The sequence below is a fragment of the Piliocolobus tephrosceles genome, chromosome 16 (genome assembly GCF_002776525.5).
Source record: "Piliocolobus tephrosceles isolate RC106 chromosome 16, ASM277652v3, whole genome shotgun sequence".
Lineage (NCBI taxonomy): Eukaryota > Metazoa > Chordata > Mammalia > Primates > Cercopithecidae > Piliocolobus > Piliocolobus tephrosceles.
Genome location: NC_045449.1, coordinates 7,095,823 through 7,121,697, shown reverse-complemented (window position 1 = coordinate 7,121,697; position 25,875 = coordinate 7,095,823). Strand labels below are relative to the sequence as shown.

Sequence of the window (25,875 nt, the reverse complement as noted above, 5' to 3'; positions counted from 1 at the left end):
AAAAAAAAAAAAAAAAAAAAAAAAACACTGAAGGACACACTCACAGGCTGTGCCAGAAAGATAGGTGAGGAGAAATAATCCAGGATGAGGGAGGTGTGTGTGATTCAGTGAAGAGGTCAGGCTTACAGAAAAAGAACTTGAGAGGAGGTTAAATCTGGGTAGAGCCTGATCCTTGGAGAGAATTAGGCCAGGGGAAGGGAATGAATGATACACAAGAGCAAGAGGTGTGGGTATAGGAAGTAGGTGAATTTGGATGGTTGGAGCACCATAGAGATTAGGGAAGTTAGAGGAGGCAGGAGACTGGAACCAAGGAATTCGTGCTTGGCTTGGAAAGGAGTGGTATAGTAAACACTGAGTAGAGAGCAGAGTTGCTAAAGGAAAGGCCAAATAATTACCGAGACAAGAGTCCAGAACATCACTAGTCTGCATCTCTGGATTAGTGTTCCAAGAGACAGAAAGCTAGCTAGCTGTCTGAGAGGTGGGAAGATATGGTGGCCTGTGGAATGGAGGGTGGCCCATTCTAAGTCTCTGTCCAATACCCCTATCCCAGGTCAACTCCTGGAGTGGCTCCATTGAGATTGGGGTGACAGCGCTGGACCCCAGTGTGTTGGACTTTCCAAGCAGTGCCACAGGGCTGAAGGGGGGCTCGTGGGTAGTGTCGGGCTGCTCTGTGCTGAGAGATGGACGCTCTGTGTTGGAGGAGTATGGTCAGGACCTGGACCAGCTTGGCGAAGGGGACCGCGTGGGTGTGGAGCGCACAGTTGCTGGGGAGCTTCGGCTCTGGGTGAATGGGCGGGATTGTGGTGTGGCCGCCACAGGCCTGCCCCCTCGTGTCTGGGCCGTTGTGGACCTTTATGGCAAGTGCACTCAGATCACCGTGCTACCCCCTGAGCCAGGTTTCAGCCCCCCTACTCCCATCCCCACACCTCCCCTTGAGCCCTTGGCCTCCACTGAAGACTCTGCCTTGGCTGAACAGGGTACCTCTGCTGATGAAGGTGAGAACACGGCTAGGGCAGTGGTGGTGGGGTGGGGACAGAATGGGGGAAATACAGTGACAAGACAGACTGGGTGTGAGCAGGGCCACCCTGATCCCCAAGTCTGTTGAATGGGAAAGCAGGAGCTAGAGGATGGGGGGGTCTCCTGGCTATGAGCCCTGAAGCAGGGACTGAACCCTTATTCCCCTCCCATCCCACCTGGTCCCCAGCCTTCATGGTGTCCCCAGCGCAGGCCCGGCCGGAGACGTTTCCTAACAGCCTTGAGTCGCATAATGGTGAGGGCTTTGGGGAGGCCCTGGGAAGGGGAGTGGGAAGTGAGGTGGACAAGGGAGGGCCCTCAGGAGAAGGGACAGGGAGAGAGGCACCTGGTCTGGGGGTATAGAGCCTCATCCCAACTTCCCAGCTTCCTTCTTCCATCCTGCTGTTGTAGACTTTGCCAGCATGGAGCTGTCTGAGGTGGTGAGCAACACCATCCTGTCTGCCTACAATGGAGGGCTTCTGAATGTGAACCTGAGCTCCCCGCCGGCAGGGGAAGGCCTGGGGCCTAGCGGTGCTGCCACCTCGCCCATTCTCACTTCCAATGACGCCTTGCTCTTTCATGAAAAGTGCGGAACCCTCATCAAACTCAGCAACAATAATAAGACGGCTGAGCGCCGGCGGCCCCTGGACGAATTCAACAATGGGGTTGTCATGACCAACCGCCCACTTCGGGACAATGAGATGTTTGAGGTGTGCAAAGTCCTGTGGTCTGGTTGGCGCCTTACCCCTGGGAGCTAAAGATAGGACTCGACCATTGGTGCTAGGAGGGTGGGCCCTGGGGAAGAACCAAGGGCTGAAGGTCTCTTTCTGCATTTACATTCCCTGCTTCTCCCTTCTGTCCCTCAATGCCAGATCCGTATCGATAAGCTTGTTGATAAGTGGTCAGGCTCCATTGAGATTGGGGTCACCACCCACAACCCCAACAGTTTGGAGTACCCAGCCACCATGACCAACCTCCAGTCAGGTACCAGCCCTGGGCGGGGGCGGGGGTGCGGGCCTGGTGTTGCTGAGGGGAAGGAAGCCCTGTACTTGAACCCGAGTGTCCACCATCACCCAGGCACCATCATGATGAGCGGCTGTGGGATCCTGACCAATGGCAAGGGCACCCGCCGGGAGTACTGCGAATTCAGTCTGGATGAGCTGCAGGTGAGGCTGGCGCACAGATCCTCGGGCCACTTTCCAGCAGAGCCACAGGTACTCTATGACCCTGCCAGGGCACCAAGCAGGGTCTCCTGTGTGACCTAGAGCCAGTCCCTGTATCTTCTACCTCAAGGTTCCTTCCGAGAAGGCAGAGTTGCCCAAGAGTTCAGCACTCAGATTTTGGAGTTAGATGGTTGAATTCCTCTTACTGTTTTCCCATTTGTAGTGGCGAACTGAGGCAAGAAGCTTCTCCTCTTTCATTGCTCCCCCAGCCCCTGCAATCTCTAAAATGAGCCTACGAGTAGTACTTATTCCATAGGCTGAGACTTGTAGAAGCTGATGTCTGTGAGGTGGTTTAACTCAGTGCCTGACTCACGGGGAGCATTGAGGAAATGTAGAAATTGTCATGTCTGGAAAACAAGGACCCAGGACCTGTCCTCCAGGATGGTCTGAGACTCTGGCGAATACCTTCTGGAGTTGTTCCTGTGTGGAGTGGGGTGCTGGGCAGGCCTCGGGACTCCTCTGAACTATTTTTCTTTTTTTTTTTTTTTTTGAGACAGTCTCCTTTATCGCCCAGGCTGGAGTGCAGTGGCCGGATCTCAGCTCACTGCAAGCTCCGCCTTCCGCGTTTACGCCATTCTCCTGCCTCAGCCTCCTAGCTGGGACTACAGGTGCCCGCCACCACGCCCGGCTAGTTTTTTTTTTTTTAGTAGAGACAGGGTTTCACCGTGTTAGCCAGGATGGTCTCGATCTCCTGACCTCGTGATCCGCCTGTCTCGGCCTCCCAAAGTGCTGGGATTACAGGCGTGAGCCACCGCGCCTGGCCTGAACTATTTTTCTTCTTTGAGTAGGAGGGTGACCACATTGGCCTCACAAGGAAGTCCAACTCTGCCCTGCACTTCTTCATTAATGGTATCGATCAGGGTAAGGGTCGCTCAGAGAGGGCCTCTGGGCTGGGGCTGTCGGTGGGGCTGGGACTGGGGGCTGTACTTCATCCTCCTGCTTCTCTTTGGTGCTTGGTCTCTGTGTTTGACTTTCTCCCCTCATTCTCCCTGCCCACTCCCACACCCCTGTACCTTCCTGCAACAGGAGTGGCAACCCCCTTGACGCCCCCAGTGGTGTATGGCGTGGTGGACTTGTACGGGATGGCCGTGAAGGTGACCATCGTCCACAATAACAACCACAGTGACCGTCTCCGCCGCAACAACGCCATCCTGCGGGCGCTGTCCCCCGAGGGCGCCCTTCGCCGTGCTGCCCCTGCCGCTCAGGCAGAACCTGAGCGCCTGCTCTTCCACCCCAACTGTGGGCAGAAGGCAGCCATCACCCACGAGGGACGCACTGCCCTGAGGCCCCAGTATGGCCCATGGGGTGGGGAGAAGCCTGAAGAAGGGGTTCTAATGGGAGGGGGGCAGGGCACGGAAGTAGAAGGCAGAGGGAGCCTGGCGCGGGCAGCTTCCTGGAGGTTGAGGTTTAGTTCTTTGGCTTGGGGCTGTGAATGTTGGCAGGCATTGCTGGGCTAAGCCTTGGCACATTGAGAGCGTGTGTTGGGGATCTGACTGTCCACTTGCTGTTCCCTCAGTGCCACCGATGACTTCAATCATGGCGTGGTGCTGAGCAGCAGAGCCCTGCGGGATGGAGAGGTGTTCCAGGTGCGCATCGACAAGATGGTGGACAAATGGGCTGGCTCCATTGAAATTGGTGTCACCACCCACAACCCTGCCTACCTCCAGTTGCCCTCCACCATGACCAACTTGCGCTCTGGTGAGCTCCCAGGAAGGACAGGGCCAGGACAGGGTTTTGGGGGGAAGCTATCCCCAAAGCCCTGGCAGTTGTTCTCCAGCTTCTTTTTCACTTGTCACTCTTGTGACCGCTCATTCAGTGGCTAGAGAGTGCCCCGTGAGCAGGGCTGTGGCTGTCTTGGAAGCTGCAGAGTTTTCTTGTCCTGCTCAGGGAAGAAAGCTAGTCGTCAAAGAAAAGGCAAGATGGGCTATGGGCTCAGGAGTTCTGTGGAGGCTGCTATGGAAAGGAGAGGAGCCCTTCATTTCCCTTCATGTCCTCTACTGCTCCTTGTCCTCCCAGGGACCTGGATGATGACTGGGAATGGGGTGATGCACAATGGGACGACCATCCTGGATGAATATGGGCACAACCTGGACCGCCTCAAGGTGGGAAAGTGGGTGCGCCGCCTGGCGGCCACAGCAGGCATCACAAACACCACAGGGCTGATGTAGGACCAGCCCCGGCAGGAACTCTGCCTGACTCCTCACTCCAGCACCCCCTTCTTCCAAGGCAGGGGACACGGTGGGCGTGGTACGGCGGGAGGACGGGACTCTCCACTTCTTCGTCAATGGGATGACTCAGGGCCCTGCTGCCTGGAACGTGCCCCCGGGCGTCTATGCTGTCGTCGATCTCTATGGCCAGGCGGCCCAGGCCACCATTGTGGACGACGTGGGTGAGGGCCGGGCTAGGCTGGGGCCAGGGGTTAGGGTGGCCTTGGGAGGTCTGAGAGACACTTAGAGATCTAATGGGTGATGATGTCCACTTTTACAGAGGTGTCTCCAGTTCCTGAACCACTTCCTGAGGGGAATAACCAGGTGTCTCCAAGCTCTCCATCCTCAGGGGCGGGGGGCTCTGACCTGCGCTTCCACCAGCTGCACGGCAGTAACGCAGTCATCACCAATGGGGGCCGCACTGCCCTCCGCCACAACTGTCGCAGCGAGTTTAATGATGCCATCGTCATCTCCAATCGGTCAGTCTCTCAACTTTCATGTCCCCACCTTCCTCCTGCCCAGCCTCAGCCACCCAAGTGAGCCTCTCTGATCACCAAACTCCCTGGCAGGGCCCTGCGGGATGGAGAGCTGTTTGAAATTGTCATTCAGAAGATGGTGGACCGCTGGTCAGGCTCCATTGAGGCTGGTGAGGGGCGTCTGTGTGTGTTGGGGGCTGCTGGATGTCTGTGCCTTGGGGGATCGGCCTTGACTTACCTCTGCCTCCTCCCAGGAGTGACTGCTATTCGGCCTGAAGACCTGGAATTCCCCAACACCATGACAGACATTGACTATGACACATGGATGCTGAGGTTGGGCTTCCTGCTTTGGGGGCCAGCTTAGGGCTGGGTGGAGCTGGCTGGGATCAGGGAAGCCAGGTTTCGGCCTATAGTGGCTGTGGGCAGGGACAGACCTAGGGGATCTGCCTGTCCCCTCTCTGGGATTCTGGGAAGGCCTGCTCAGGCCCACAGGGGCTCAGTCCTCCTTCATCTTAGGCAGTTCTTGCTTTTCCCTGAGGGGATCCCAGGGACAAAGGAGACAGGACTGGGCCTTACACCCAGATCAAGACCCCAGCCCAAGGCATTGGAAGGTTCTGACAGGCAGGGAGTGGGCGGGGGCCAATGTGAATTTGAAGCTGGCAGGCTGACTCACCCCTTCTGCCATCCCCCCAGTGGTACAGCCATCATGCAAGACGGTAACACGATGCGCAACAATTACGGGTGTGACCTGGATGCGCTGGGCACAGGTGCACGCATTGGCATGATGCGAACTGCCAAGGGCGACCTGCACTATTTCATCAATGGCCAGGACCAAGGCGCTGCCTGCTCGGGCCTGCCTCCGGGTAAAGGTGACTATGTGGCTTTCAGCCTGCCACCCTCAGCCCAGACCACCTGGCTGTCAGGCTTCTGACCTTCCCTCTCCTCCCCAGAGGTGTATGCAGTAGTCGATCTCTATGGCCAGTGTGTCCAAGTGTCCATCACCAATGCCACCGGCCCCATGGACAACAGCCTGGCGACCAGCAACACTGCCACCGAGAAGTCCTTCCCACTGCACTCCCCAGGTGCGGCAGCAGGGCTGGGGCTGGATGGGCTCTGCTTGCCTGCTGTGCACCTGAGGAGTAGGGCTTCCAGGTTAGAGCAGCTGTGCAAAGACAGTTGGCTGGGGTAGCTGCTGGCTCAAGGGAAGGGACAGCACACGGTGGCAGTAAGGGGGAGGTTACACTTGGTACTTAGAACCTGGACACTTCCCTGCCACCAAGGGGCCAGGACACCATAAACTGAGTATGCCAGGTTTGGAAATGAGTCTTGCTGTGGTGAAAAGAGGTATCAGGGCTGGGCTCAGTAGCTCATGCCTGTAATCCCAGCACTTTGGGAGGTCAAGGCGGGTGAATCGCTCGAGCACAAGAGTTTGAGACCAGCCTGGGAAACACAGCGAAACCCCGTCTGTACCAAAAATACAAAATTTAGGCAGTTGTGGTGGCGTGCATCTGTGGTCCCAGCTACCTGGGAAGCTGAGGTGGGAGGATCGCTGGATCCCAGGAAGTCGAGGCTGCAGTGAGCCATGATTGTGCCACTGCACTCCAGCCTGAGTGACAGAGCGAGACCATGCCTCAAAAAAAAAAAAAAATACAATAAAGAGGTGTCAGGAGGCCCTGAGGAATAATGGCAGATGGCAGATGGGGCATTGGTGTCCCCATCTCGTTTCATCTGAAAGCTTTGCTCTGTTCCATCTGAAGCTTGCTGCCCCAATCCTGCCCCTTCCTCTGGTGCCATCTTTTCACAGTGGCTGGCGTGGCTCACCGATTCCACAGTACTTGCGGCAAGAATGTCACTCTAGAGGAGGATGGCACGAGGGCAGTGCGTGCCGCCGGCTATGCTCATGGCCTTGTCTTCAGTACCAAGGAGCTGAGGGCTGAGGAAGTCTTTGAGGTAGGCGATGGGACAGAGGGGCTGGCTGCCAGGCCCGTCGCGACAGGGCCAGCTCATCTTTTCTCTGTCTCATAGGTGAAAGTGGAAGAGCTAGATGAGAAGTGGGCAGGTTCCCTGCGGCTGGGACTGACCACACTAGCCCCGGGGGAGATGGGACCCGGAGCAGGTGGCAGTGGCCCAGGGCTGCCTCCTTCCCTGCCAGAGCTCCGGACGAAGACCACTTGGATGGTATCCAGCTGTGAAGTGAGGCGTGATGGGCAGCTCCAGAGGATGAACTATGGCCGGAACCTAGAGAGGCTGGGGGTGAAGTGGCTGGCTCCAGGGACAGGGGAGGGGTTGGGAGTGGCGGTGGCAGGGAGGGGTAGGCTGAGCATCATCTGTCCTTGTCCTACCTTGGTCCTAGGTGGGGAGCCGTGTGGGTGTTCGTCGGGGGGCAGATGACACGATGCACATCCTGGTGGATGGAGAGGATATGGGGCCTGCGGCCACTGGCATTGCCAAGGTAGACCTGAATGCTTCCTTGGATTCTGGGAGGATGGTTGAGGTCTTCCGCTGATCGCTGATTTTTCTGGGTCTTGTGTGCCTCCCAGAACGTGTGGGCTGTGTTGGATCTCTACGGGCCAGTCCGCAGCGTGTCGATTGTCAGTTCCACAAGGCTGGAGGAGTCAGAAGGCACCCAGCCTCCTTCCCCCAGTTCAGACACCGGCAGTGAGGGCGAGGAGGATGACGAGGGCGAGGAGCACGGCCTGGGAGTAAGGCTACAGCATGGCCTGCGTGCACATGGATGGGCAGTTGCTGGGCCGCTGGATGCCAGGCCTTTTTTGGGTTCTCTCATCGTTGGGTGGAGGCTCACACTCAGGGTCTGTGCGAACTCCAGGGGGGTGGGTCGGTCCTGGCATTGGCAACCCATGCAGCTTAGTCTCTTCCTCCACACCGGGGCCAGAATGAAGTGGGTATTATACCCACCACCCTCGAGTTCCTGGAGAACCATGGGAAGAATATCCTCTTGTCTAATGGGAACCGTACAGCCACACGGGTGGCCAGCTACAATCAGGGCATCGTTGTCATCAACCAGCCTCTGGTGCCCCAGCTGCTGGTCCAGGTGGGCTGTCCCTCCCTGTCCCCAGCTCCTCTCGCTCCACAGTGACCCATGACCAACCCTCCTGAAGAAAGGCCTTTATGGGTGGAGAAAAAGAAAGCAAGCCACTTGGATGAGCTTTCTGGGCTTTTATTCATAGCCTGTAATGGGGTTTGTCAGTCAGTTACCACGAAGTCCCTACCTGGCGATTGGTGAGGGAAGCAGTAGGGACACGCTGGAGGAGTCCAAGGGAAATGCCTGATCCTGTATGTAGGAGCAGAGAGGGCTTTCCAGAAGAAGGTGCCTTTTTGCTACAAACGGAAAGATATATCAAAGTTAGCCGGATGAGCCCAGGTACGGTGGCTCACACCTGTAATCCCAGAACTTTTGGAGGCCAAAGCAGGCGGATTGCTTGAGTTCACGAGTTTGCGACCAGCCTGGGCAATATAGCGAAACTCTGTCTCTGCAAAAAAATACAAAAATTCGCCAGGCATGGTGGCACGAGCCTGTAATCCCAGCTACTCAGGAGGCTGAGGTGGGAAGATCACTTGAACCTGGGAGGCAGAGGTTACAGTGAGCCAAGATCACGCCACCGCACTCTAGCCTGGGAGACAGAGCAAGAAGATCTTGTCTCTAAAAAAAAAGAAAAAGCTAGCTAGATGAAGGAAGTCCTACGAATAAGAACCTGACAGATCGTTACAGAGGCAACAGCAAGGTCACGGCTCAAACAGGGTTTTTTTTTGTTTTTTTTTTGAGATGGAGTTTTGCTCTTGTTGCCCAGGCTAGAGTGCAGTGGCACGACCTCGTCTCACTGCGACCTCCACCTTCCGGGTTCAAGCGATTCTCCTGCCTCAGCCTCCCGAGTAGCTGGGACTACAGGCATGTGCCACAACGCCTGGCTAATTTTGTATTTTTAGTAGAGACGGGGTTTCGCCATGGTGGTCAGGCTGCTCAAACTCCTGACCTCAGGTGATCCACCTGCCTCAGCCTCCCAAAGTGCTGGGATTACAGGTGTGGGCCACCGTGCTGGCTGATGGTTCTTCTTTTTAATTATTATTAGAAAAAAAAAAAAAAGGGAAAGAAACAACTAAATTTGCATTTTCTGGTCCTTCCACGCATAAGAAAAGGCAGCATCCCAGGCCACATTCTGGGGGGTGCAGTATTCCCTCCCTGGCTGGGGTAGGGAGCCTGGTTCTTCCCAGGAGGCTGTGATTATGGAGTAGTTTCTTCTTCCCCAGGTGCGGATAGATTTCCTAAACCGACAGTGGACATCTTCCCTTGTTCTGGGAGTCATCACCTGCGCGCCTGAGAGGCTCAACTTCCCTGCTTCTGCCTGTGCCCTCAAACGGGCAGCCTGGCTGCTGCGGGGCCGTGGGGTCTTCCACAACGGTCTCAAGGTGAGTAGGAGCCACAGAGAAGGGGTGGGACCAGTCTTGTGTGTAGGGAAGGGCTGGCCAGAAGGGAGAAGTGGGCCCCTAGCCTTGGCGGTAGGACCACAGGTGTAAAAGGGGGACGGTAATGGGCAGGCAAGGATGAGTGGCATTGCCTGGTTAGTTTTAGGCCTGCTGCTTCCTGCGGTGTCCCTGCCATTGAGAATGTGCCAGTTTTGGGGAAGAGGAGGGGCTCTAGGTAACTGCAGTGGGAGGAGAGTCTCGGCAGCAGGCAAGCGTGGAGGCAAAGCCAAGGCACTGGCAGCAGGAAGCAGAGCAAAGCGCAGGACGGCTGCTGTGGTGGAGTGTGACCTCTGGAAGACAGCCGGTCTCTCCTCCCAGATCTGTGAGAAGTTTGGGCCAAATCTGGACACGTGCCCTGAAGGCACCATCGTGGGACTGCGGCTGGACAGCTCTGGGGGGCTGCATCTCCACGTTAATGGGGTGGACCAGGGGGTAGCTGTGCCAGATGTGCCCCAGCCCTGCCACGCGCTTGTGGACCTCTATGGGCAGTGTGAGCAGGTTAGTGGCAGTGGGGGCAGGGAGGAGGGGTGCCTAAGAGTCTGGGCCGTCCAGGATGGGGAAGTCTCTGTTCCAGGATCAGCAGGCCCTGGGGTCTTACCAAGCTCTGTCTGACTACCCTCTCCCCTGCAGGTGACAATCGTGAACCCTGAGCCAGGGGCTGCCAGTGGGAAAAGTGCTGGAACCCAAGGGGACATGGAGAAAGCAGACATGGTGGACGGTGTGCCAGCCCAAAGGGACCCAGCTCCTGCCCCTCCTCTCCTGCCCCCACCCTTCTAGCCTAACTCCTGTGACCTGTGCCCCTCTGCTCCCTCAGGTATCAAAGAGAGTGTGTGCTGGGGCCCACCACCGGCCGCTAGTCCGCTAAAGAGCTGCGAGTACCATGCCCTTTGCTCTCGCTTCCGAGAACTCCTGCTGCTTCCTGGTGAGTCCCAGTCCCCAGAACTGACTTCATCCCCAGGGCCAGGCCCAGAGCTGTGGAGAGCAGCTGAAGGGTGCCAGTGTGGCTGAGATCAAGGGTGGGAGCCACAGCACCAAGGCTGCTACTTACTGTCCCACAGAAGATTATTTCATGCCTCCGCCAAAGCGAAGCCTGTGCTACTGTGAGTCTTGCCGGAAGCTGCGAGGAGACGAGGCCCACAGGCGCAGAGGGGAGCCTCCCCGGGAATACGCACTACCCTTTGGCTGGTGCAGGTTCAACCTCAGGTACATATGGGCAGGGTCATGCCTTTCCCCTACTGTTTTCCCCCTGGAGAAATGGAGATCCCAAGAAGGTGCATGGAAGAAGTGATAGAACTTCCTGTCTAAGGAAAAGCCAGGAAGTGCCAGGAACTTCCTGCCTAAGGAAGAGCCTTGTGAAGCTCCTCCACTGGGGAGCCAGTGTCCTTCGTTCTATCTGCCCCGCTTGTCCACCTCCTAGAGTGAATCCCCGCCTGGAGGCTGGGACACTAACCAAGAAGTGGCACATGGCCTATCATGGGAGCAATGTTGCAGCTGTACGGAGAGTGCTGGACCGAGGGGAGCTGGGAGCAGGTACTGGGGAGCAGGCCCATGCAAGGTGGGCTGAGCCTGAGGGCTGTGGAGGAATAAAAAGGGCTATCTTGACGCAGTTCTCCTCCCAGGTACTGCTTCCATCCTGAGCTGCCGTCCTTTGAAGGGAGAGCCTGGGGTAGGGTTCGAGGAGCCTGGCGAGAACTGTGCACCTCCTCGGGAGGAGCAGCCCCCTCCTGTGCTGCTTTCCCCCTCCCTTCAATATGCTGGGGCTGAGACCCTGGCCTCCAAAGTGCAGTGAGTACTGGGAGGGGTGGGGAGAGATCTCCAGGGACTCAGATGGAGAGGGCCTGAGCGCAGCCACCGGGGTCTTCATGATTTGCCCTCCCCTTTTTGCACCTCCTCTTGCTAGCTGCCAGTCTCCAACTCAGCCCTTTTTTCATTCATTGAACAAATACCACTTATATACTCTTCTAGTGGGCAAAAAAAGGAAATTTGCTCTTGCGGAACCTCTGCCTTTTCTCTCTATAATGTTCATACATAAGTATTTATTAGTTATTATTTATTTATTTATTTTTGAGACGGAGTCCTGCTCTGTCATCCAGGCTGGAGTGCAGTGGCATGATCTCAGCTCACTGCAACCTCCACCTCCCGGGTTCAAGCGATTCTCCTGCCTCAGCCTCCTGAGTAGCTGGGACTACAGGCTTATGCCACCAAGCCCGGCTAACTTTTCTATCTTTAGTAGAGATGGGGTTTTGCCATGTTGGCCAGGATAGTCTCGATCTCCTGACCTCGTGAGCCACCTGCCTCGGCCTCCCAAAGTGCTGGGATTACAGGCGTGAGCCACTGCGCCCGGCCAGTATTTAGTATTTTTAAAGGTAGTAAGTAAGGACTATGGAAACAAAGAGTGGGGTGAAGGAGACAGCAGTGTGGTTGGTGTGGGCATCGTAAGAAGGTGGGAGAGATTCGAGCAAAGGCTTGAAGAAGGAAGTGAAGGGTGTAGCTGAGCAGGCTTTGGGAGGAAGAACGTTTCAGGTGGAAAGAGCAGCTGGAGTGAAGTTCCTATAAGGTGGGAGTATTTCCTAGGTACAGCAAGGCTTGTGTGGTTGGAACAGACTTTGCAAGGGGGAGGTGATGGGGAGAGAGGCTTCACTCCCTTATTTTTTCCTGTTTGACAGATTCCGGGACCCCAAATCCCAGCGGACGCACCAGGCTCAGGTGGCGTTCCAGGTGTGTGTGCGCCCTGGCTCCTACACCCCGGGACCCCCTTCTGCTGCCCTTGGAGAACCTCCTGACCCCCACTTCAGTCCAGCCGAACTTGAGTGGGTCACTAAGGAGAAGGGGGCCACACTCCTCTATGCCCTGCTGGTACGGGTGGAATGAGGGGTGAGACACAAATACTACAAGCACAGTCGGGCCTCGGGCCCATGGACTCTGGCGACTGCCTCCACCTCATTCCCGTGACTCGTGGCATGCGCAGGTGCTGGAGCTTGGCAGCCGCGCAGGAGCATGTAGGCAGGCTCTCAGATGTAGGTGGCAAGTGGCACAGCTCCATGTCTGGAGGCCCAGCACTCCGTCTGATGGGAGGAGCCGTGGGAGCCCAGCTCCAGGCCCTGGTACCCCTCTTCATGCACTGATTTGGGGAACATGACTCCCTTTTACTCCCCTTCCCCACATCGCTTAATTTATTTCCGTTTTTGTTTCTGGTTACTGTGAATCCCAGAGGAGTCTCTCCCTGTGCCCACATGAAGCTGCTTTTTCCGGGGCCACCGGGCGGGAGTGGGGAAGGGTGGGCGCACTGAAGATGGGGGCCTCTGTACAGTTGTTACTGACTCTGATTTCTAAGGAGCCAATAAACACCGTCTCAGAGCCTCCGCCTCGGCCTCTCTCTCGCGCGCCCCTCTCCGGAGCCCGCGTCCCCTGGGGTGCCACCAGGTGGGCCCGCGAAATTAAAGAGAGCTGAGGATGCCAAGACCAGTATACAGCCCTCGTCGCCCGCGTTCCCGGCTACGGGGTTTGGACGCCGCGGGCACCCGTCGCAGCGCGCTTCCGCCTTCTCTCACCCAATCTGTGAGGTCGGCCGCAGCCGTGACTCCGGAAGAACTCGGCCGGGCCTCCGGATGTGACGCACGGGCCAGGGCGCGCCGTAGCTGCTGAGAAAGCGCAGAGAAGGCGGGTAGGGAGGGCTGGCGTTCGGGCTGGCTGGGCAGGGAGCGGCAGCACCGAGCAGGGGATCCCGGCGCCGTCCGCGCGCGCGGTCGAGCGGGGGATGCGGACCCGGCCGGGTGGCGGGCTCCTGGGACACGTGACCGGGGCGGCGAGCGGGCCGGGCGGACGGGCTTCCGCCTGGGCCGGGCGCGGCCCCCTCTGAGCGCCCGCCTCCCCGCAGGCGCCGTCTGAGGTCTGGCAGGCAGAGACAGAGCCGGGCGCCCACGGCCCGAGCGCCCACGGCAGCACCATGCCCGCACTCCTGGAGCGCCCCAAGCTTTCCAACGCCATGGCCAGGGCGCTGCACCGGCACATTATGATGGAGCGGGAGCGCAAGCGGCAGGGTGAGCCGGGGCCATAGCGGGGGGACACACGGCCCAGAATGGCTCCTGTACCTCAGAGTTGGCGTCAACCCAGCAGCCAACCAGTGCGCCCGCTGCCGAGCGCAGAGGAGGGAGGGAATAGCCCCGTTGTGGTGGGATTTAAGCGTCCTGGTCCACGCCCCAGAACCCTTGAGGCGGGAAGGACCTTGGAGAGCACCTGATAAAGCCTCTCCGTTCCCTGTTGCAGCGATGGGGGAGCTTGTCCCCTGGAGGCAAAGAGCACACAGGCGTGTTGGGATGACCGGGTTTTGCTGGTCTTCAATCTAACGTTGGAATTGTTTTCACTACCCTGCCTCCTCTTCATTCTGCTTGATTCTCCAGAGGAAGAAGAGGTGGATAAGATGATGGAACAGAAGATGAAGGAAGAACAGGAGAGAAGGAAGAAAAAGGAGATGGAAGAGAGAATGTCACTAGAGGAGACCAAGGAACAAGTAAGCAGTCCCTTGAACTCTCCCAGCTTTGATTTCTTCCCTTGACTCTCCCTGCCTTCATCTTCTCTTCCCACTCCCTCCCAGATTCTGAAGTTGGAGGAGAAGCTTTTGGCCCTACAGGAAGAGAAGCATCAGCTTTTCCTGCAGCTCAAGAAAGTTTTACATGAGGAAGAAAAACGGAGGCGAAAGGAACAGAGGTGGGATCAGAGTGCTAAAAACTGAAATGGGGGCCAAGTGGAACTGGGATCAAGTAATAAAAGAACTAGTGTTTAATGACGAAAGAGAAGGCATCTGTCCTTGGCTTTGACCTGCCTTCCTCTCACTCCAGTGACCTGACCACCCTGACATCAGCTGCGTACCAGCAGAGCCTGACCGTCCACACAGGAACTCATCTCCTTAGCATGCAGGGTGAGGACTAAAGAGACCACCTGATGGAACCGGCCTTCTTACAGGTTGCAGCCTCCCATTTCAGCATCATGAAGCCCTTCTCCCTTTCTAGGGAGCCCTGGAGGACACAATCGCCCAGGCACCCTCATGGCAGCTGACAGAGCCAAACAAATGTTTGGACCCCAAGTGCTTACGGTGAGAGTAGGATTGGATGCCCAGCCCCTACTGCTTCCATCCATGCATCCTTGCCACCAGTATTCAAGTCACAAACATATCAAGCACTTAAGTTTAGGGGGAAACGGGGCATACAGATATACACAAGTCACTGGGTTTCAGCTTTCAAGTTTATAGGCGAGTTCTCGTTCTCCCTCCTTAGACCCGGCACTATGTGGGCTCAGCAGCTGCTTTTGCGGGGACACCAGAGCATGGACAATTCCAAGGCAGTCCTGGTGGTGCTTATGGGACTGCTCAGCCCCCACCTCACTATGGACCCACACAGCCAGCTTATAGTCCTAGTCAGCAGCTCAGAGGTGAGTAATAGGAGGGATGGGGCTTGGCCTTCCTCAACGTCAAAGGAGGAATGCCACTGAGTAAAAGGTTTTAATGGCTTTTTCCTTTCTCAGCTCCTTCAGCATTCCCTGCAGTGCAGTACCTATCTCAGCCACAGCCACAGCCCTATGCCGTGCACGGCCACTTTCAGCCCACTCAGACAGGTGATAACATCCCATGCAGGAGCTCTAGCTCTCTGGGTCCTCCCCTCCCTGTTTCATTCTCATCTCACATGCCCCTCTTCCCCACGTAGGTTTCCTCCAGCCTGGTGGTGCCCTGTCCTTGCAAAAGCAGATGGAACATGCTAACCAGCAGACTGGCTTCTCCGACTCAGTGAGTGTGGCACCTTGGGAGGTCAGGGTTAGGGATATGTTAAGGGGAGCTTCAGTATGCCTCAGGCCCTGACTCTGTTCTCTGCAGTCCTCTCTGCGCCCCATGCACCCCCAGGCTCTGCATCCAGCCCCTGGACTCCTTGCTTCCCCACAGCTCCCTGTGCAGATGCAACCAGCAGGAAAGGTAAGAATGGTAATAAAATTTACCTGTCAGAATCCCTACACTAGGGATCCAGAAAAGCAGGATTAGGTAGGACAGGTGGCCCACATCACCTGGTTTTTCTTCCTCTTTGGGGGTGGTTACCAGTAGGGTATTAAGTGGGAGAGTATGCCCAGTGACAAAGCCCTCTTTTCATCACCACTGCCAGTCGGGCTTTGCAGCTACCAGCCAACCTGGCCCTCGGCTCCCCTTCATCCAGCACAGCCAGAACCCGCGATTCTACCACAAGTGACCATCAGATTATATCTTCAACATCATGCCCCCCACCCCACTGTGGGTGAGGGTACCCCGTGTGTCCCAGGCCAATAAAATCTACCTGCCACTGACCCTGGCTGCTGCTGTTTGTGTTGCCTCCCACCCAACTGTCTGGAATAGGTCAAGGCTGCTTGGGGGGTGGGGGGATGACTGGCAGGTCCACAGCAAGTCAGTGAGAGACAGCGGGTTCCAATGAACTCAGTGGCAGAATTCAGTCTTTTTGTGGCTTCCAAATATATCCATTTAATTCAAATAAGCAGCTGAGTTGGGGGCTTCATATTAAACTTGTAGTTTTATTCAGGTTTGATTTTAACAAATGTGTCGGGGAGAGAGCCCGCAGGGAAGGGTAAAGCCCACGGGGGCAGGGCCCTCCCAGATGCCTGAGGAGGGGGCAGGTCCCCTCCCCTCTCCTCCTCTTCCCTCCCCATCTAAAGGGGTTTGGGGAGAGAGACAGGCAGGGGAGGGGGCTGGTCCCCAGTCTGTTGGGGTGGTGCTCAGGGTGAAGGGCTATGGGCAACAGGGGACCAGACCAGGGATGAGTGGGGAGGGCACAAGGACCATTTGCCAGAATCCACCACTTTCTGATTCCAGATTGAATTAGAAAAAAAAAAAAAAAAAAAAAAAAAAAAAAAAAAAAGACTAAACCACAAGCAGCACCCACCCCCTTCTCCCCCACCAGGGCTGTAGTGTGAGGGGAGAAGAGAAGGGCAGCTTCACCAAGGCCACGGCTTCGCTTGCTCCTGGCCAAGGGAGCTAGGTGAAGGGGAGGGGCTCCCCGACATTCAGGGGATGGGGAAAACCAAAATAAAACGTCAAATAAATGGTGTAGGAGAAGTCCAGCCTAGGACCAGGCCAGAGCCAGGCCAGGCTGGGGGAGGGGGCCTCTGCATGTTCAGAGGATCACTGCTGCCACCACCGCCACCCTAGGTAGGAGAGAGAAATTAGTAAGATAGGATAATACCTTGAACAGGAAGCATAGGGAGAACAGGGCCAGGCTAGGGGCACAAATTAAGCCTGGAACAATTAAGACTAGAGCAGATCTGCTGAGGACAACAAAATGTGAAGGGGACAGTGAGGGATTTGTCACACTCACCTGGGAGCCAGTTATTTTGCCATGGCCTTGATTGCAACAGCTGCCTCCTCTGTCATGGCAGACAGCACCGTGATCTGGAGGAGCAAGAGAGATAGCCAGGAGATGTCTGAGCTCAGGAAGAAACGTACAGAACAAAGCTGAGCACAAAAGCAGGGAGGGGGCCGGCCGCGGTGGCTTACGCCTGTAATCCCAGCACTTTGGGAGGCCAAGGCGGACGGATCACGAGGTCAGAAAATCAAGACCATCCCAGCTAACGTGGTGAAACCCCGTCTCTACCAAAAATACAAAAAATTAGCCAGGCGTGGTGGCGGGCGCCTGTAGTCCCAGCTACTCAGAAGGCTGAGGCAGGAGAATGGCGAGAACCCGGGAGGCAGAGCTTGCAGTGAGTCGAGATCGAGCCACTGCACTCCAGCCTGGGCAATAGAGCGAGACTCCATCTCCAAAAAAAAAAAAAAAAAAAGAAAAGAAAAGAAAAGAAAAAGCAGGGAGGCACCATACCAGAATCTCTTCTCCACAGTCGTACTTCTGCTCAATCTCCTTGCCAAGGTCTCCCTCAGGGAGACGAAGGTCCTCTCGTACCTCCCCACTGTCCTGGAGCAGTGATAGGTACCCATCCTGGATGCCAATCAGCTGGGGGCAGATAGGGAAGGAAGCTGAAGGTAATAGGCCCAGGGAGGCTGAGAGTAAAGGCTCTGATAGACAAACTGGAGTGATAGCAAACTAATACCAAATATCCTCTCCCGCCATTTCCTTCCTCTTCCAGCACAAGCTCTCCTGGTCAGTCCCTATCCCCCAACTTCTCCCTCCACCATAAACGGCTAACCCATCCTCATCCAAACCATCTACATACCTGGAAGTCATTCCTTTTGATGTTGGGGACATCCATGTTATGAGTTGACGGGCAGATATCTTCATATTTTTTCCCAGTGAAGATGTCAATGCCAACCAGGTGGACCTGTATGTGAGCATCACAGAGAGAAACCCAACCAAACTCTTAAGACGGAGGAAACAAAGGCTCCAAGTGACCTTGCCTGATGAGGGAAGTCAGACTACATTGTTGGGGCAAAGACTGGAGTATTGGAATTGAACCAGTCAACTCAAGAAACAGTAAAGCCTCTTAAAGAAAACAAAACAACAGAGGCTAAAAAACCACCGTTGAGATTGGGGTTGACAGCACAAGAGAAAACTGCATGGCAGGCTTAGAGAAGACGGTTACCTTGATAAAAGATAAGATGCTAGGAGTCTGGGGGAGTGGGAGGAGTCTGGGTAAAAGTTTGGAAGAGTTTTCTGGACACCAGGAGAAAGAGCTTAGAAATTGGGAAATAAGGAGGGTAGAAGGGGAAAGATAAGAAAATAAGAAATGTGAAAGAGCTGAAGAGAAAAAAGGACTTGCAAGGAGATCAGAAATAACTATGTAGCTAGAAAATAAGGAAGCCAGAAGAGCACAGAGAAGGATCCAGACACTAGGGAATAACCCAAGATCAGTGTCAAGTCAAAAGATAGAAAAACTGATTAAGGAAAAACAGCACAAGAAACTCAACAAGAACGAACCACGTTGAAGTTCTAAAGAGACAGGAAAAATCTGAGGTGATGAGGGAAGTGCTAGCAAGAATGTTAAAACCCATGACAGCATGGAGGCTCAAGGAACCCAAGGAGAGTGGGATGGGGCAGGTAGAGGCAGTTTGATCCTGCATCAGAGTTCCAAAGGGAAAGCTAGAACTGAGGAACGAAGCAGCAAGGTAATCTGAAAGCTCAGAATTAACGCAGGAGTCCCTCCAGGGGAAGGCCACGTTCTGGTAGAACTGGAGAAACCCTGGGCAATGTGATGGAAACAACCAGCTACAATGGCTCAAGGGAAGAAAAAGTGAAAACCAAGAATAAGGAAGGAGCAGCTGAATAGCTAGAGCATAAAGGCCTATGAATTGAAGTTAAAAAACTGGCACAAAGCTGGAGAAACAGAGGGACTACCAGATAACGATGGGGGGACAGAAGGGTAACCACAGAAGAGGCTGAAGACTGGGGAGCAGGTGTAGTTGTCTGAATGGGTATGAAGGCTGAGTGCTAAACAAAAAGAATCAGACAGTAAAAGCAGAGTTAAAGGAAAGTCAGCACTGTTGGCAGCTTGCTGCTGGGAGCACCAAGGATACTGGAGGCACGGGGAAGGCAAGATGTGGAGGTGAAATTCTAACCTTGGCGTGGCCGTGCTTGCCAGTCTTCGAAGTAGACATCTCGACGATCTTACATGGCCGGCCTTTGAGCACCACAAAGCCATTCTTACGTAATGCTGAGCACTGCATTGGGAAGGTGGCTGAGGCCCCTGCATCTCCTGTCTCGAAGTCCAAATCATCTGCCATTTTAAGAGGCTTCGATTCCAACTAGAGCCAAGAAGAGAACTGAAGTGAATAAGCATGGAGGTTAACAGGACCTCCAATCTATCCCATTTCTCTCTAGAAACATTTTCCCAACTCTGTATTCCATTACCCACCTAAAATAAAGTTCCTGAACTTAAAATACTGACTGGGCTCAAATATACTCAAGAACTGGTGTGTGTATGGGAGGGTGGAATAGCTGGTTTCTCCCGCATAAATCAAAGTTAGAGTGGTGGCTTGGGAAAGGAAGGCTCTAGGGAGCTGGAATGTCAAATCTCAGAGATGAGAAAAGGCCTACTTCCTGGGAGGGGGGAGGACTCAGGTGTTACTTGCCACTGAAACCAACCACCCCTCTTCCCCACACACAGCCAGGGCTATAATTAGGTGAGCAGCTATGATCCAGCAAAAGGGCAGGGCTAATGTGGGGGGGAGGGTGGAGACCGGAGGACAAGGCCCCACCCATCTGTTACACCGCCCCCCCTCCATCCACACACAAACCAGTCACTGCTACAGGAAACCACAAGGCCTCTTTGGGGGATTCCCGCCTCGCCAACATGCACTTGCAACAAGCCAAGGGGGAGAAAGCAAAGTTGTTTCCGAAATGATTCCCCTGCCAAACACCTCGATCTTGGTTCCCAAAGAGAACCCAGGAACCCAGCCTCTCCTGGAAGGCCCTCCCACTTTTCCCAGGATGCATCTGTCCTGTCGGCTTTTCAGGCCGGGCCAGTACAGTCAGTAGAAAGTGGGAGAGGTGGGGGGTGGTGAATGACAATAAAATGAAAGCAAAAGGTTGGTAGTAGTGAGTAGTAGAAAATCATACTAGGCTAGTAGAGTTAAGGACTTCGAAACCGTGGAACTCCCAAACCAGTTACAACGGGAAGACAGTGACAAGGTGAAGAATGCCTATCACGGTGAGAAACTCATCTGCCGGAGACTTTAAGGCGCTGTCCGCCCGAGCCGACAGAAGAGTTGGGCTCCTGTCCAAACGCCCTCAGTTTCCCCATTTCTCCGGCCTCCCAGCTCGAAGGAGTGCCACTTACACCTGGCTGGCCGCCACACTTCACAGGAGGGTTTTGCAGGAAAGCTCCAGGGGCCCTTGAGGTTGGGAAGCGCTAACATATGCCTGCAGCATGCCCTCCGGGGTGATCAGGACGCGAGCCTCCGGCTTCTCCCACTTCTCAAAAGCCCCGGCCCCCTAGGACACCCCGCGAGGGCTAGCTCTCCCCGCGCTAGGGGCTGCCGGGTCCTGCAGACCATGTGGCCGTTCGGGGCTTCCGGTGGCCGGGACCTGGGGGGGAGGGGTCCCCGCGCTGCCATGCGGCCCCGGTCCACGCTCGGCCATGCGGCCTGCGACCCCGAGGGCAGGCTCCCGTGGGGGGCACTTCCGGTGCCGCGGCCGCCCCCTCATCAGAGACTGCGCCAGGCCGGAGCCACGCCGCCTCCCCTCCCCCCGGCCGTCCGCCAACCCCCCCCATCATGCCCTCTCACCGAATAGCCCCCTCCCCCACCTCACGTGGCCGCGCTGCGCCGGGTCCTCAACGGCCCAGGTACCCTTGCCCCGGTGGGCCGATCTGGCCCCTGGCCCTCGCCCCGGCGTGGCCGCCTGGCGGCCTCTCCCGCGTGGCTGCCTCGCGGCTCGCCGTCCCCCGCCCTGCGTCGCTCCAACGTCACCGGGCCAGCCCCAACCGTCACCCCGCGCGCCAACCGGGGCGCGCGCCCGCGCCTCTCCGCACCTCGCGCCGCTCTCCGGCCGAACCCGTGCGGCGGCGGCCGCCGCTCCCCTCTGCCCCCTCCCCGACCCCCGCGCCGTTCCATCTTCTCCCGGGCCCAAACCAAGGTACCGCGCACGCGCGCCCTGCCCGCTCTCACCTCGCGCGAACGCACTGACTCGACCCCGTCCGCTCGCCGCGAGCCCAACCGCTGCCTCCGAGCCCGCTGCCGCCGCCGCCGCCGCCTCTACCGCCGCCGCCGCTGCTGCACACGGGTCTTAGTACGCAGGCGCCGACTCCCCACTGACCAACCAAGCAGCCCTATGACAGCCGCGCAAGCGTGCTATCTTTCTCCTCCGCCCTCCACCCCCGCACTGCGCAAGCGCACACACCCTCCCCATCTCCACCCTCCCTCCCACCTACCCGGCCAATGACGCGCATACGTGACCCCGCCCCTCACAAACCCTGAGCGTCTTCAACTAATCTGCAACGCGCAGGCGCACCCGGTTTTTTAATCTCTTCAACCTCCTCTTCCCTCCCCTTGATACACCGCTTGTCCTACCGGACAGTCCTTGCGCCTGCGCAATACGGAGCCCTGCACTCCACACCCTCTCAAGGAAACGCCTGGGTCTCAGAACGCATGCGTGTTCGGAATCCTAAACGCCCCTTCCACCTCAGACGTCGTCTGTACGCCGGGCGTTGAAAAGACCACGCCGCTAGATCACTTGTCTCGTCTAGAACGCATGCGTCTCAGGATACGCCCCACCTCGGCTTTAACTGAACTTATACGACTCACACGTTTCAGAAAACTTGCTCTGGGGGGTGCGCCCCTTGTCTTGGAATCAGTCTCCCCAGTTCCACACATGCGCGGGAGATGTCTTTCCGCCCCACTCTTCCTAGCGCGGTAGTGTGGTCGGGTTCCCACCCATCTCGGCTTCACTTCTCTAAATCGAACGCCTATGCTGTGCCATAGAGTTCACCCGGGAAGATAGAGCGGCGCTGCGGCGGACACCATCTTGTTTAAACCCTCCATCCGTATTGGTCTCTATGGCATCCGTAGAGGCCATTCCGCTTTGAGGTCCTCAGTAAAGAGACTTAGATGGTATTACTGTGTTTTCCCCAACTGTGCTCTGTGATTCCCAAAAGAATTGTCTACGAGATCCTTCAGAAAAAATTGTCTATAAAAAAAGAGTGGTGGGCTGGGCGCGGTGGTTGACACCTGTAATCCCAGCACTTTGGGAGGCCGAGGCGGGCGGATCACTTGAGGTCGGGAGTTGGAGACCAGCCTGACCAACATGGAGAAACCCCATCTCTACTAAAAATACAAAATTAGCCGCCGTGGCGGCGCATGCCTATAATCCCAGCTACTCTGGAGGCTGAGGCAGGAGAATCGCTTGAACCTGGGAGGTGGAGGTTGCCGTGAGCCGAGATTGCGCCATTGCACTCCAACCTGGGCTACAAGAGCGAAACTCAGTCTCAAAAACATAAATAAATAATACATAAGTAAAACAGTGGTAGGCCGGGCGCGGTGGCTCAGGCCTGTAATCCCAGGACTTTGGGAGGCCCAGGCGGGCGGATCACAAGTTCAGGAGTTCAAGACCGCCTGGCCAACGTAGTGAAACCCCCGACTCTACTGAAAATACAAAAAAATTAGCCAGGCATGCTGGCGGGCGCCTGTAATCCCAGCTACTCGGGAGGCAGAGGCAGGAGATTCGCTTGAACCCAGGAGGCGGAGGTTGTAGTGAGCTGAGATCACGCCACTGCACTCCAGCCTGGGCGACACAGCGAGAATGGTATGTTAGATTACACTGACATTGTCTTAATCATAGGAGACCGTGAGGCTAGAGACGAGCTATTTTCCCAACTAGTAGTAGGTGCACACCACTGCCTCCAGCTAATTTTTGTAATTTTTGTGGAGATGAGGTTTCATCATGTTGCTCAGGCTGGTCTTGAACTCCTGGGCTCCAGTGATCTGCCCACCCAAAGTGCTGGGATTATATTATAGGCATAAGCCACGGTGCCTGGCCAACAGGCTTTTTTTTTTTTTTTGGAGACAAGAGTTTTCACTCTAGTGGCACAATCTCAGCTCACTGCAATCTCTGCTTCCTGGGTTCAAGCGATTCTCCTGCCTCAGCCTCCCAGGTGGCTGGGACTACAGGTGTGTGCCACCACACCTAGCTAATCTTTTTGTTGTTGTTGTATTTTTAGTAGAGATGGGGTTTCACCATGTTGGCCAGGCTGGTCTCAAACTCCTGACCTCAGGTGATCTGCCTGCCTCCGCCTCCCAAAGTGTTGGAATTACAGGCGTGAGACACTGCGCTCAGCCTGACAGTCTTAACCAGTTCATTTCTCTGAGACATTGACTAAGTGTCTTGACCGAGCTAAGGGTAAGGCAGAAGCTCCACGATATCAAAAAGGGGTTGGGTATTTACAGCCCCCAGGAGTGTCCATTCAATCTAGAAGCATAGATAATCTGGACAGAAGACTGAGGCATACACAGAGAAAAACAAGGGCAAAATATCATGTAGAACTGTGGCATGACGACATAACACCTGGGAAGGCCACCAGTGCTGTTGTGTCTATGGAATCACCACAGTCCGCGGTACAGTCTTCAGCTTTGAAAGGTCCACATTTCTTTTGCCAACTCAAGTGACTTCCTCAGGGAAGCCTTTCTTGACCTAGCATACTAAGTCAGCTTCCTGTGTTACATGCTGTCCCAGCAAACAGAGCATTTATCATGGATTGTTGATATTCATATATCTGTATAATTGTTTTATTAATGTCTGGTTTTCCTCATTAGAATAAATCTGTATAAGGGATGGGAACCTGTTTGTTTTATTCACTACCATGTACTCAGCTCTTAGAATTGTGCCTGGCAAACACTTGGTATGTTATAAATATCAATTTAATGTTGAATAAAGATACACCTGACTTAAGCTAACCAGATTCACAATAGACTGACAAAGATATGGCAGTATCAGATTATTTACAAATGAATTGAAATTACCTAAGACAATGGAATATCCATATTGGTTGGTCCATCTGTTCATTCTCTCTATTAAAAAAAAAAAAAAAAATGAGACCAGGTGCGGTGACTCACACCCGTAATCCCAGCACTTTGGGAAGCTGAGGTGGGCAGATCACCTGAGATCAGGAGTTTGAGACCAGCCTGGCCAATGTGGAGAAACCCCGTCTCTACTAAAAAAAAAAAAAAAAAATACAAAATGAGCCGGATATGGTAGCGCGTGCCTGTAATCCCAGCTACTCGGGAGGCTGAGGCAGGAGAATCACTTGAACCTGGGAGGTGGAGGTTGCTGTGAGCCGAGATTGCGACATTGCATCTAGCCTGGGCAACAAGAGTGAAAATCCATCTCGGGGGTTGGGGGGAAGTGAAAAGACAAAGCTCAAAGAGCCTTGAAATCAAGGCAAGGTAATTAGCTGCACCTCCTTCAGGACTAGTACCATACAACTCTAAGAGCTTAGTACATTTGTCTTTAGTGTAAAAAAGGCCTGTCTTCTCTTCAAGAAGAATCCTGGAATATTAATAACCATGGATCAGGGCTCCTCTGAAAACTGTTGGAGAGCCTCTCTTTGACCTTCTTTTTTTTTCTTTTTTGTTTGAGATGGAGTCTTGCTACTGGTGCGTGCCACCACCATGCCCGGCTAATTTGTGTATTTTTTGGTAGAGACGGGGTTTCATCATCTTGGCTAGGCTGGTCTTGAACTCCTGACCTCATGATGCACCCGCCTCGGCCTCCCGAAGTGCTGGGATTATAGGTGTGAGTCACTGCGCCCAACCTGACCTTCTGTCTAATTTACATATTAAGCATTTCTCTTCTGTTCACATAGAAGTTTCCTTCTTGGGCTGGGCGTGGTGGCTCACGCCTGTAATCCCAGCATTTTGGGAGGCCGAGGTGGGTGGATCAGAGGTCAGGAGATTGAGACCACCCTGGCTAACACGGTGAAACCCCATCTCTACTAAAAATACAAAAAATTGGCCGGGCGCGGTGGCTCAAGCCTGTAATCCCAGCACTTTGGGAGGCCGAGACGAGCGGATCACGAGGTCAGGAGATCGAGACCATCCTGGCTAACACGGTGAAACCCCGTCTCTACTAAAAATACAAAAAAACTAGCCGGGCGAGGTGGCGGGCACCTGTAGTCCCAGCTACTCCGGAGGCTGAGGCAGGAGAATGGCGTAAACCCGGGAGGCGGAGCTTGCAGTGAGCTGAGATCCGGCCACTGCACTCCAGCTGGGGCGACAGAGCAAGAATCCGTCTCAAAAAAAAAAAAAAAAAAAAATACAAAAAATTAGCCAGGTGTGGTGGCACGTACCAGTAGTTCCAGCTACTCGGGAGGCTGAGGCAGGAGAATCACTTGAACCCAGGAGGCAGAGGTTGCAGTGAGCTGAGATTGCACCACTGCACTCCAGCCTGGGCAACAGAGTGAGACTCTGTCTCAAGAAAAAAAAAAAAAGTTTCCTCCTTGAGAAATGATTCGGCCAGGCACAGTGGCTCACGCCTATAATCCCAGCACTTTGGGACGCCAAGGCAGGTGGATCACGAGGTCAGGAGTTCGAGACCAGCCTGGCCAATATGGTGAACACTGTATCTACTTTAAAAAAAAAAAAAAAATACACAAGCGAGCATGGTGGCTCAAGCCTGTAATCCCAGCACTTTGGGAGGCCGATGTGGGCAGATCACTTGAGGTCAGGAGTTCGAGACCAGCCTGGCCAACATGGTGAAAACCCTGTCTCTACTAAAAATACAACAATTAGCCGGGTGTGGTGGTGCTCGCCTGTAGTCCCAGCTACTCGGGAGGCTGAAGCAGGAGAATGGCTTGAACCCAGGAGGTGGAGGTTACAATGAGCTGAGACTGAGTCACTGGACTCCAGCCTGGGTGACACAGCGAGACTCCGTCTCCTAAAAAAAATTTAAAAAATAAAAAATCCAAAAAAATTAGCCAGGTGTAGTGGCACATGCCTGTAATCTCAGCTACTCGGGAGGCTCAAAAAAAAAAAAAAAAAAAAAAAAAAAAAAAAAAAAAGAGAGA

General features: G+C 54.9%; 3 protein-coding genes across 9 annotated transcripts in view; 2 read left to right on the top strand and 1 right to left on the bottom strand.

Moving 5' to 3' along the window:
- NEURL4 (neuralized E3 ubiquitin protein ligase 4) overlaps positions 1-12,764 on the top strand; it is a 14,492-nt gene extending 1,728 nt beyond the window's left edge. Inside the window, exons 2-29 of one of the 2 annotated variants that reach the window (XM_023193156.2) lie at positions 551-995; positions 1,205-1,270; positions 1,426-1,724; positions 1,887-1,998; positions 2,092-2,180; positions 3,026-3,098; positions 3,264-3,528; positions 3,754-3,935; positions 4,254-4,339; positions 4,464-4,626; positions 4,725-4,923; positions 5,014-5,090; positions 5,175-5,253; positions 5,614-5,789; positions 5,871-6,002; positions 6,725-6,870; positions 6,946-7,173; positions 7,274-7,372; positions 7,461-7,622; positions 7,814-7,972; positions 9,187-9,345; positions 9,721-9,900; positions 10,033-10,120; positions 10,217-10,324; positions 10,461-10,605; positions 10,820-10,932; positions 11,022-11,187; positions 12,069-12,764. In XM_023193156.2, the coding sequence (XP_023048924.1) occupies positions 551-995; positions 1,205-1,270; positions 1,426-1,724; positions 1,887-1,998; positions 2,092-2,180; positions 3,026-3,098; positions 3,264-3,528; positions 3,754-3,935; positions 4,254-4,339; positions 4,464-4,626; positions 4,725-4,923; positions 5,014-5,090; positions 5,175-5,253; positions 5,614-5,789; positions 5,871-6,002; positions 6,725-6,870; positions 6,946-7,173; positions 7,274-7,372; positions 7,461-7,622; positions 7,814-7,972; positions 9,187-9,345; positions 9,721-9,900; positions 10,033-10,120; positions 10,217-10,324; positions 10,461-10,605; positions 10,820-10,932; positions 11,022-11,187; positions 12,069-12,273 (4,401 nt within the window). In that variant the 3' untranslated portion in view covers positions 12,274-12,764. The remainder of the gene's footprint in view (positions 1-550; positions 996-1,204; positions 1,271-1,425; positions 1,725-1,886; positions 1,999-2,091; positions 2,181-3,025; positions 3,099-3,263; positions 3,529-3,753; positions 3,936-4,253; positions 4,340-4,463; positions 4,627-4,724; positions 4,924-5,013; positions 5,091-5,174; positions 5,254-5,613; positions 5,790-5,870; positions 6,003-6,724; positions 6,871-6,945; positions 7,174-7,273; positions 7,373-7,460; positions 7,623-7,813; positions 7,973-9,186; positions 9,346-9,720; positions 9,901-10,032; positions 10,121-10,216; positions 10,325-10,460; positions 10,606-10,819; positions 10,933-11,021; positions 11,188-12,068) is intronic. The other variant, XM_023193157.1, reaches the window with a different exon arrangement.
- A 63-nt stretch (positions 12,765-12,827) lies between these two features.
- GPS2 (G protein pathway suppressor 2) lies at positions 12,828-19,259 on the top strand. Of its 3 annotated transcripts, none has more exons than XM_023193158.3 (11): positions 12,828-13,066; positions 13,280-13,442; positions 13,803-13,912; positions 13,997-14,109; positions 14,241-14,320; positions 14,412-14,494; positions 14,676-14,829; positions 14,923-15,012; positions 15,102-15,181; positions 15,269-15,364; positions 15,549-15,726. In XM_023193158.3, exons 2-11 carry the CDS (start codon positions 13,349-13,351, stop codon positions 15,630-15,632), a joined length of 984 nt encoding a protein of 327 aa, XP_023048926.1. In that variant the 5' UTR covers positions 12,828-13,066; positions 13,280-13,348; the 3' UTR covers positions 15,633-15,726. The 3 variants fall into 3 exon arrangements, with proteins under 3 accessions (XP_023048926.1, XP_023048928.1, XP_023048927.1); XM_023193160.2 differs by lacking the exon at positions 15,549-15,726 and adding an exon at positions 17,512-19,259 and having other exon boundaries at positions 12,936-13,066; XM_023193159.2 differs by having other exon boundaries at positions 13,007-13,062; positions 15,549-15,725.
- Positions 15,929-21,753, bottom strand: EIF5A (eukaryotic translation initiation factor 5A). 4 transcript variants are annotated; one of them, XM_023193161.3, is made up of 6 exons: positions 21,623-21,753; positions 18,938-19,123; positions 17,599-17,703; positions 17,247-17,378; positions 16,749-16,822; positions 15,929-16,578 (listed from the first exon to the last, which is right to left on the bottom strand). In XM_023193161.3, exons 1-5 carry the CDS (start codon positions 21,689-21,691, stop codon positions 16,760-16,762), a joined length of 555 nt encoding a protein of 184 aa, XP_023048929.1. In that variant the 5' UTR covers positions 21,692-21,753; the 3' UTR covers positions 15,929-16,578; positions 16,749-16,759. The 4 variants fall into 4 exon arrangements, with proteins under 4 accessions (XP_023048929.1, XP_023048930.1, XP_023048931.1 ...); XM_023193162.2 differs by lacking the exon at positions 21,623-21,753 and adding an exon at positions 20,987-21,360; XM_023193163.2 differs by lacking the exon at positions 21,623-21,753 and adding an exon at positions 20,626-20,789.
- Between the last annotated feature and the right edge of the window lie 4,122 nt (positions 21,754-25,875).